At 33.8% G+C, this 9,807-nt stretch overlaps 2 protein-coding genes across 4 annotated transcripts; one reads left to right on the top strand and one right to left on the bottom strand.

Moving 5' to 3' along the window:
- Nucleotides 1-1,343: 1,343 nt before the first annotated feature.
- LOC108047002 (ATP-dependent RNA helicase me31b) lies at nucleotides 1,344-4,429 on the top strand. The gene is made up of 5 exons (XM_017127025.2): nucleotides 1,344-1,592; nucleotides 2,386-2,485; nucleotides 2,937-3,315; nucleotides 3,392-4,039; nucleotides 4,154-4,429. Exons 1-5 carry the CDS (start codon nucleotides 1,543-1,545, stop codon nucleotides 4,348-4,350), a joined length of 1,374 nt encoding a protein of 457 aa, XP_016982514.1. The 5' UTR covers nucleotides 1,344-1,542; the 3' UTR covers nucleotides 4,351-4,429.
- A 308-nt stretch (nucleotides 4,430-4,737) lies between these two features.
- Nucleotides 4,738-9,270, bottom strand: LOC108046978 (insulin receptor substrate 1). 3 transcript variants are annotated; one of them, XM_017126995.2, is made up of 9 exons: nucleotides 9,243-9,270; nucleotides 7,996-8,379; nucleotides 7,751-7,931; nucleotides 7,556-7,687; nucleotides 7,138-7,325; nucleotides 6,793-7,045; nucleotides 6,608-6,693; nucleotides 6,364-6,541; nucleotides 4,738-6,309 (listed from the first exon to the last, which is right to left on the bottom strand). In XM_017126995.2, exons 2-9 carry the CDS (start codon nucleotides 8,360-8,362, stop codon nucleotides 4,863-4,865), a joined length of 2,832 nt encoding a protein of 943 aa, XP_016982484.2. In that variant the 5' UTR covers nucleotides 8,363-8,379; nucleotides 9,243-9,270; the 3' UTR covers nucleotides 4,738-4,862. The 3 variants fall into 3 exon arrangements, with proteins under 3 accessions (XP_016982484.2, XP_016982476.2, XP_016982503.2); XM_017126987.2 differs by having other exon boundaries at nucleotides 9,118-9,265; XM_017127014.2 differs by having other exon boundaries at nucleotides 6,611-6,693; nucleotides 9,118-9,265.
- Between the last annotated feature and the right edge of the window lie 537 nt (nucleotides 9,271-9,807).

Genomic DNA, 9,807 nt, shown 5'->3' with positions numbered 1-9,807 from the left:
TGTGAAATCTTTCCTCTCCCCACTCAACTAGAACTTGAGGTAACAAAACAGATCACATAAAAGCAAATCGGGTTATCCTGATTTATGTTAAGCAAAAAAATACTGCCAAATCAGCTGTAAAATAACTTTTCAGAAACAAAATTTTGAAAATAAACCAAAAAGATTTGATTTTATTATCTGCGGTGAAGCAAGATCCGACTATTGACTAGTTCAAGTGAGTGTTTGCACTCAACACGAAATCTGTCCCAATGCTTCAAACAAAGATCAGGCATGGTCTGCATGTTCACTAAAATCTACACAAATCTCGTATTTGAATTTTCTTCATAATACCTGTTTTACTTATCAGTCATATTTTTCCCATTGCCTGGTTGTTATCTGTTTAATGAAGAGAATTTACAAGGCAAATTAAAGGATTTATTTTTTTGATTCGTGAAATGGCTTCATTCCTCTTTCATATTTAATCGTTGAGCCAACAGCTGTCTTCAACGAAATTCAAAATGGCTTCGCAGCAAAATCAAAACAAAGGACAGCTGGACAGTTATGGAGTTAGCCAAATATCGACAGGATAGTTAAGCAATCATAAGAAAGTAGAGGCAGTGTGTAAAGTTTTTTAATCTCACAGATATTTGTGTACCCGATAATTATTAGTACAGAATTAAGAAGAGGTATATTTACAGAACAACATATGTACATATAATACACATTACAATCATAAAAAAATAAAATACGTTTGTTGAATAAAATATAATTTTGTTTCTTAAGAACATCATAAAATTGCTAATTAAACCTGTTGATATTGACCATAAGAACAAAACAAATAATTTCTCTACTAACAGATAAATAAGTATAATTTTTTTAGCCATACAATATTAATAAATCGAATAGAATTTAAATAACTTTTTAACTAAAACTGCTGCTTTTTCATTCATCTTCTTAAGACATTTTATATCAGCCGCGTTTTCCCACCAATGCGAATGGGTGTTTCGCATCTATTAAAAATTCTAGCCGTTCCCCCTTTACGATTTTTTATAATATGCAGTCATTTTACAGTCATTATTTGATGAAATAATTAATTCCAGTCCAATATTAATAGCGAATTTCTCAATAATTAATCTTAAGAGACTTATCCACAGTCTAGATACTGAAAAAACCGTTCGGGACACTATATCTCTAGAGTTTTAATGATTTTCTGAGTAGTTACAAATTTACAAAGTTATATGGCCTTCAAGAGATTTGGGTCGCACTCGCGAAAAAGTTGTTTCATTCCAACATTCCAAACCAAAGTAAAATAGCTAAAAAAATTTTAGTTATGTACATCGAGTGAAAATATTTTCCGAGTCAAAGTGAAATTTGTATTATTGATAGCATGTTGTAAGGCGACTTCATTATTTTGTAGCTAAATGCCATTTTTTATCGAACCGCAAAGTTGAATACGTGAGCAATATAAATAAATCGGTGAATGCAGTGACTAACAAAGTCAGCCGAAAGTTAAGATAAATAAACATTTTTTAAACGAAGTAAACTAAATTTTCACTGTGAATAATGATGACTGAAAAGTTAAATTCTGGGCACACTAATTTAACAAGCAAGGGGTTTGTATTTTTAATATTTATTTATATGTGGTTTACAAGAAGATTTGCTTATGTATGCTGGTATACAGTTTAGTTCTTAATCTATTAAATAATCAAGAGCAAGCATTGGTAAAATTTCTGAAAATCTATAGCAGAGCATATTTTTTTTTACAACTTTTATTTTCATCACTTTAATTGACAACAAAATAAACTCCCAAATGATGTTATCTAATAAAATTGAACATAAACAATGTAATTTACACTTGATTTTAGGGGACAGTGTGTGTTTTGCTAAACCAAATATTTGTACATATGTATAATATACTTGTATATGTATATATGTACATATATAGTTGCACATGTGCACTCGTGGACATATTGGCCGCTAAACAAGGTGGCTAAATGTGTACTGGCTAAAAACATACAACAAATTTGAATTTGGAGCAATGCTTCTCGACTTATTAGCGATTCTTAACATTTGGGGCTTAAGTCAAACTCGTTTATTCAAATTTCAGCAGCAGCGAGAACACAGTTATATGTCGTAGGCTGCCATTTTTAAATTTGGGGGAGCGTTTCTTTTTCTATGCTCCATATAAAAAGTAGAAAAGTAGCCATGAAATATAAGCATTTACTTTACAATTAACAAAATATATAAATAATAATAAATTGTTCAATTTAATACATATATTTAAAATATAAGTGGTTAATCTTAACTGAACTTTTACCAACATACATATGTATATACATACATACTTATCTTTTATACAAATTTACCTTACCTTTTATACTAATTTACCATGCATTTTTTTATTAGGCTTATAAATGATCTTCAAATTGCTGGAAACACAAGTGACGATATGGGCTGGAAATCAAAGCTGAAGCTGCCGCCAAAGGACAACCGATTCAAAACAACTGTAAGACTCCAATAACCGCTGAAATCAACTAAAAACCGGATAGGAAGCTAACTTCGGCCGGCCGAACATTATATACAGCTTTAACAAAAAATGCATTGTTTTATAAAATGACTATATATCAATCTTTAATAATGAATTGTAAAAAATGATCATAGCATCCCGGAGTATCGGTTTCAAAACAACCTTACATGTAATTTATTTTCAATCAATTTTCCAATTCTTCCTATCGCAGCTTTATAATATAGTTGTCCTTTACGAAGAAAAATTTCATCCAGAAATTTTAAAGAATTTAATTTTCGTAGAAACAGTTGACTTTCCTGGTGAGGCTGATCAAATATATGTATAACTTTATAGGGTCGCAAAAGAGTCCTCCTGCGTTGCAAACTTCTTACTAAAATTATAACAACGACTGCATATCTTAATGTGTCAAATAAATTGATATTATTTTCAGGATGTGACCGATACGCGAGGAAATGAGTTTGAAGAGTTTTGCCTTAAAAGAGAACTGCTTATGGGTATTTTCGAGAAGGGTTGGGAACGCCCTTCGCCAATTCAGGAAGCAGCTATTCCTATAGCTTTAAGTGGAAAAGATGTACTGGCTCGTGCCAAGAATGGTACTGGCAAAACAGGAGCCTACTGTATCCCTGTCCTAGAACAAATAGATCCAACTAAAGACTACATTCAGGCACTAGTGATGGTCCCCACCCGAGAGTTGGCGCTACAAACTTCACAGATATGTATTGAGCTGGCGAAACATCTTGATATCCGGGTAATGGTCACAACAGGAGGAACCATTCTAAAGGATGACATTCTTCGTATATATCAAAAAGGTGCATTTTATTGTCAAATCGCTTATATTAGCTTTATTGCTCTAACGTCGATTCCCTACTTTCTTTATATTTACAGTACAATTAATTATTGCCACCCCCGGACGAATATTGGATCTGATGGATAAGAAAGTTGCTGATATGTCGCATTGCAGGATATTAGTTTTGGATGAGGCCGATAAACTATTGTCGCTTGATTTTCAAGGCATGCTGGATCATGTTATACTAAAGTTACCAAAGGATCCACAGATCTTGCTCTTTTCCGCAACATTTCCACTAACCGTCAAAAATTTCATGGAGAAGCATTTACGCGAGCCTTACGAAATAAACCTGATGGAGGAGCTAACATTAAAAGGTGTCACTCAGTACTACGCATTTGTACAAGAGCGCCAGAAAGTACATTGCTTGAATACATTGTTTTCTAAGCTGCAAATCAATCAGTCTATTATATTCTGTAATTCCACGCAACGTGTTGAGTTATTAGCCAAAAAAATCACAGAGCTCGGCTATTGCTGTTATTATATTCATGCAAAAATGGCCCAGGCACATAGAAACCGAGTGTTCCACGATTTTCGCCAAGGGCTTTGTCGGAACCTGGTGTGCTCTGATCTATTTACCCGAGGAATAGACGTCCAGGCCGTAAATGTAGTAATCAATTTCGATTTTCCTCGAATGGCAGAGACGTACTTGCATCGAATTGGTCGCTCGGGACGGTTTGGTCATTTGGGTAAGTAGTTATAGAAAAATTGCATATTTATTTTATTTTATGATATACGTATAAAGTTTTGAAAAGCTAAAACTATGAAGCACAACTAAAATAAATTGTTTTACATATTTTTAGGTATTGCTATAAATCTAATAACCTATGAGGATCGGTTTGACCTGCATCGGATTGAAAAAGAACTTGGCACCGAAATTAAGCCTATTCCGAAGGTCATAGACCCCGCCCTTTATGTCGCAAACATCGGCGCATCCGTGGGAGATCACAACAGTGATCTGAACAATTCTGCGAATGAGGAAGGCAATGTTAGCAAATAAAACGGATGAAACTGTAACACTAGGATCTGAAGTAGAGTCTAAATCATGAAATCAATAAAAGATGAAATATTTCAGAGAACAAAATTGTATTATGTTTTATGTATAAATGGAAAGCAATTTAAATTCAAATGTGCACTGCGTATATATTATATATATATGGCTTATATATGTTCTTGGTTGATATTAGTTTACACGAAATTCCTAGGCAATTAGTGATTACATCTACAAATGGGAGAACACGGGAGAATGTAAAGGAGAACATTGCGGTAGCTATAGAAAAATGTCCGCTCCTCTGGATTTCAAACTTGATCAAATGGAAGTAATGATCCTGTTGGAAGACATTTCAGGGTTCTTAAATAAGAAATAATTTAAAGTCACGGACAGCAATATTATAATTTAAATAAAATTTATTTATTAGCATCCAAAATTGTAAGCTTTGCTTGTCAGAGAATATTTACAATAAATGTACAATATTAAACAAATCATATACATATAGTCATAAATTGTAAACTTTACGTATTAAATATGTTTGATGAGGAGGAAGATGAGTCTGATTGATCAAAGTCAATTTTCGCATAAGTATTTCCGTCTCCCGGACATGCAGCCACTGGCGGAGATTCGCGCGAACCTCTCTTTATGTGTATTGCTGGGTTTTGGCCGCTACAATGGGGAAGATCTAGGCTTGCGTAGTGAAGCTCCGGCTGGGATATGCGCGAAGTAGACCTAGACGGGAAACTCAAATCTTTAATCTGGAGAATGTTCGGTTGTGTACTTGAATCTGTGCTTTTCGAGTCTAATGTTTTTGAATATATATTGAATTTGGTGGCTGAGCTAATAGCATTATCGTGTATCGTATTAACACTTTCCGTAAGTCTAAGTTGTCGTTCTAAATTATCTTTGAGAATACCCTTTTGGTATAGCTTTGATGAGGTAAGGGAACTGTCGCTTTTTATTTGCAGTATTTTGTAGCCAACTTCATTAGATTTTGTAAATTCATTCGATTTATCCTTAATTTGTGTATAGTCTTCACTACTTATTGAATGTACCAATTTCTTTTCCTCATAGCCACCTATATTCAAATTGTTGTTCTCGATAATTTTTTCGTCCACGTTGTTTTGTTTATCGCTTAGCAGGATTTTTTTTTCAATGTTAATGTCATTTTGTGAATATAAATCAAGGTTATTACTTTCTATGGTTGTCGGTTTTAAACTAATAGGCTTTTCATTTAAAGGAGAGTTAGGCTTTTTTTCGTCGCTTCTGGATTGTTCTCTCCATTTTTCAGTAGCAATGTGGTATGTACTTATTTTATTAACATCGAGTACTGGTGTACCGAAGGTGTCTTTTAGCTTGAGCATTTCTATTTTACTTGGAAGGCAATTCGTACTGGGAATATATGCGTTACCAACTGGTTTCATTTCTAGGTATCCACCCTCTGAACTACTTGCAGTGTTATTCATTTTCGTTCCATTTAATATGTCTTTCTGACTTGTTGCGTGCAATGTTGAACTGGAACTATCGATTCTGGTATTTGTGGGGAAAACGGTTTCAATGTATTTGGGAATTTCAATATTTTTGATGAAATTCTGTTTTTCCAAATTCGTTGCTTGTGAAAAATCAATTTCCATTAAGTCACTCATTCGGTCTGGGTTTATCTGGTTCTTCAGACTTAAGAGTGGAGCACTTGTAGATTTCTTTTCCCGATTTGCACTTGTGCCGCAGCTTGGTCCGTCCTTTGTAATGCTACTATGACTTCTATTCGTTACGAACTCATGTTTATTATCCTCTACAAGTACAACTCGTTGCAAGTCGCACCGTGGTATCTTTGACTTGGAGCCAACGGAATAAGCTCGTACACGATTCGAATTTTGTCCTGTATCATTTAAGTATCCTAGGCGTTTATTTAACTTTAAATGCTCAACTTTATTTCCTATTGAATAAGCACGAATAGGACGACCACATCTGTAAAAACATTTTTAATAAATTAGTTTTCAAAACTATTTAATATATACTCACTGATTATCAGAATCTAGATCAAAGTCCTTAGCAAGTTTTTCGGATGAGTGCTCCGGAAAGTCGAAATGCAAGTTTGCATCTTCTGAGCTCTGCAACTCATTCTTCTCTTTTTCAAAGATGACATCGCCAAATATGGTCGGTTTAATAGGGGTCATCGGTACGTAGGCTGTTTCACTTTCTATAGCCATAAAAATAAACAATTCGTCAGATGCCTTGTGCATTTTACTTCTAATGTTTGCATTACCACCTTGTTCATTGACTTTGCTGAATTCCGCACTTGTGAAGTCATCAATGTTTTCCTCAGGAATAGCCGTTTCCGATGACCGGGTGCTGTAAAATGAATTATTTGAAAGTGATTTTTGAAATTGTTTATGTTTTTAAGCATAAATTGTTAAACATTTTACTTTTAAAAACTAATATCAAACTTACTTTAATCGGTAGTGGCTAAAACTACCATTATCATCGGATTCATCGATACTAATTGACGATTCTTCAGATTCTGAGCATCTCGATGGCAAGGCGAATGTTGGACTATTACTGTGTTTGTTAGACGAGTGCGGACGGATACCAGAAATAGTGTTGGACCTAAGGCCATGATTAGATCCAAAGTAGGTTTGATTACTGGACTCGCTAAGTGTTCCATTTCTAGTTGGTAAACTATCGCACCTCTCCCTTCCGAAGCCTAAAATAGGAAATTAAGTGGTTATATTTTTGTCATAAGTCTCATAATTTCCACTTAATATATTAATTTAGGTATTTTAAAAAAGTACTTACTATAATTATGGGGAGAGCTGCAATTTCGCAGTTCGAGTGAGTTTTGGCGATTTTGAATAACGTTTATTGGTTTCGAAGCTTCGTTTGCAGACGAGGATCGTTTTCTCATAGGTTCATGGCTAATATCAGGTCTGGCTTGATAAACATTTATTAAATTCGTGTTGGACTCTGTTTTGGCTGACATAGCGCTGCAAATATAAAAACAACAAAGTAAACTTAATAAAAAAAGGAATAATGTGTGGAACATGTAAATATGATATTTGAATATGATTTCACACAACCTTTAAGCTAATAAAAACCGAAACTGAAAAAATTGAGCGCATAATAAGGCCTTTAAATAATGTCCTAATGATTGTTCTTGTTTCCAAGGTACTGTGTTATCATATATTCGGTAATGAGACTTGATGAATCTAGTTACCTTAATATCGTATTGTGCATATTTGTAGCAATAGCTGGGTTATCCGTTTCCATCCACAGCTCGCCAGATCCTAAGACACTCTGACGGCCAAGTTCCATGTAGAAAATACATTGGGGGGATGCATGGCCGCATCTGGAAATTTAGATTTTACTCTCAGTTCTGACTTAAGTACAGTTTTTTTTTTGGATTACTTACCGCCTAATCGTTGTCAAAAGAATTTCAATGTTTGCCACTCGATCATCGCCATTAGGAGTCTTTTCCGGTCCTATACAAACGAATGTCAGGGATTTTGAAGTAAGGCAGCAGTGATACGTTCCAGTGATTCCCACTTTCTCCGACATTCCCTTCTTTTGAATAACAACTTGCCAAACTTGGTCTATAAGGAGGAATATTTAAATTAACTGATACCTAGTGATACCTTTATACCTAGATTAGCTTACCATAAGCTGAATATACTTGGCCACTCCTATTAGCTAGATTTCTTTGAAGAAATAATAATTTATCCAACCATTTACGTAAATCGTTTTCGCTTTCGAGGACGATTCCGAATCCGCCTTCTCTTGAGGATAGCACAATTACAAATCTGTGCTTGGTGTCCAAACGACGGTTTATGTTGAAACAATTCCTTAGGTAGATAACTCTTTTTGGTTCTGCTCTTTGCAAAAACTTTTTTTCGGTATCGTAGTATTCCAAACGGGCTGAGGAATTGATTGTTTCCTCGTACAATACGAAGAATTTCTTTTTCATGGTCTTCAACTTTTTGTGGTAGCCACTCAGTACCATTCCATCATCCGATATTGAGGCCATGATTTCAGATGTAGTTCCTGGAATGCAAATTAACTATTATTAAAAAACTTTGTAAGATATTTCTATGGTTTATGTATTGATCTGATAAGCAAATTTTGCTTTCACTTTCTGGGGACGTGGTATACATACATATTTATAAGACAATTCGTATTTAATTTTTGCATTGTTTTTTTTTTTAAATTATAAAGGGACTTTGTACACAAATAAGTACGTGATTTAACATTTACTATTTCTAAACACCGGAAAAAATAATACAACACAAACACGGCAAAAACAATTGCAATGTCGCGTTGCCAAAAATCCTTGCCGTCTGTCAACATCGAAAGTCACATCAAAACACGCAATTACGTCGTTTATGTCGATAATTCCAAAGCAACTTATGCGGCGACAGATTAGAACCCAAATCAAATGTAAGCGATGGAATTCATAATTGGCTTACTGTACACTTTGTTTATTTCAGTTTCTGCGCAATGCATTAAGATAACCATTGCGAGATGCTCATTTTATTATACATATACGTACGCGCGTATGTTTGTACATATTTTGTTTTATAGATGAGCATCATAAATATATATGTATATATATCTGAGGAATTCTAATACATCTTACATACATATGTATCTACGAGTTATTTTTCTCTGTAGGCATGTATGTACATACAAATATACATATGGCACTCTAGTGGTATCATTTACAAACGCACATGGATATGGGAAATAATACCTCAACAGCAATTCAGCTAATAAAGTTGTTACCTAAAGTGTCTTGCTGCTTGGGTCACTAAGATTTCCAATATCAGGGTTTACAAGTTATCCTCTTGATACATTTAGGATTTGTATTATTATTGTTCACCAACGCAATTCTTTATTATCAAACCCACATTTATTCGTGATGACACTTGGCAGTTATCGTTATCGCAACTTAGGAACAAAATTGAATGCCACTATCGGAACTAGCGGATTCATCAAATACTTTTGCGAACGTGAAATATGTGAATATTACACGTGAAATATTCATTTCAAAATGCATTATTCCTAGCCTGCGTTATCTATAGTTTAATAAGCAGATTTTATAATACTACTTATTATATCGTAAAGTACATTTAATGATTTTGTTAAAAGGTTCCTTGGTTGTTAAAAATGTGTAAAATATTTTTACATTTTTTATATGTTCGACTATCGACTCTCCTTCTGTACGTTATAAACATCGGACCAAAATTATAAAACCCCTGCAAGCGTCATACAAGTCATAGCTTAAGTTTTTGTTTGGTATTAAAAAAAAATTCCTGAAATAAACTGAACTTAAACAACGAAAGATTATATAATTTTTGAGACGTGCATATATTAATATATGTATATCAACGTTTAAGTTTCTACTGGTATATAAAAATTAAACAAAATAGTTAAAAGTTAATTTATATTAAAAATATTTTATTAAGCTCTAAC

Source organism: Drosophila rhopaloa, unplaced genomic scaffold (assembly GCF_018152115.1).
Source record: "Drosophila rhopaloa isolate 14029-0021.01 unplaced genomic scaffold, ASM1815211v1 contig_2, whole genome shotgun sequence".
Classification (NCBI taxonomy): Eukaryota; Metazoa; Arthropoda; class Insecta; order Diptera; family Drosophilidae; genus Drosophila; species Drosophila rhopaloa.
Note: the sequence above shows the minus strand (reverse complement) of the source record. Positions and strands in the feature narration are given on the sequence as shown.

Excerpts from the sequence above, each read along its gene's own strand:
- LOC108047002 (XM_017127025.2), top strand. The coding sequence starts at position 1,543 with ATGATGACTGAAAAGTTAAATTCTGGGCACACTAATTTAACAAGCAAG. Across the intron at positions 2,486-2,936 it reads ACAACCGATTCAAAACAACT|GATGTGACCGATACGCGAGG; the intron begins GTAAGACTCCAA and ends TATTATTTTCAG. Across the intron at positions 4,040-4,153 it reads GGGACGGTTTGGTCATTTGG|GTATTGCTATAAATCTAATA; the intron begins GTAAGTAGTTAT and ends ACATATTTTTAG.
- LOC108046978 (XM_017126995.2), bottom strand. The coding sequence starts at position 8,362 with ATGGCCTCAATATCGGATGATGGAATGGTACTGAGTGGCTACCACAAA. Across the intron at positions 7,932-7,995 it reads CCAAGTATATTCAGCTTATG|ACCAAGTTTGGCAAGTTGTT; the intron begins GTAAGCTAATCT and ends TCCTCCTTATAG. Across the intron at positions 7,326-7,555 it reads ATGCACAATACGATATTAAG|CGCTATGTCAGCCAAAACAG; the intron begins GTAACTAGATTC and ends TTATATTTGCAG.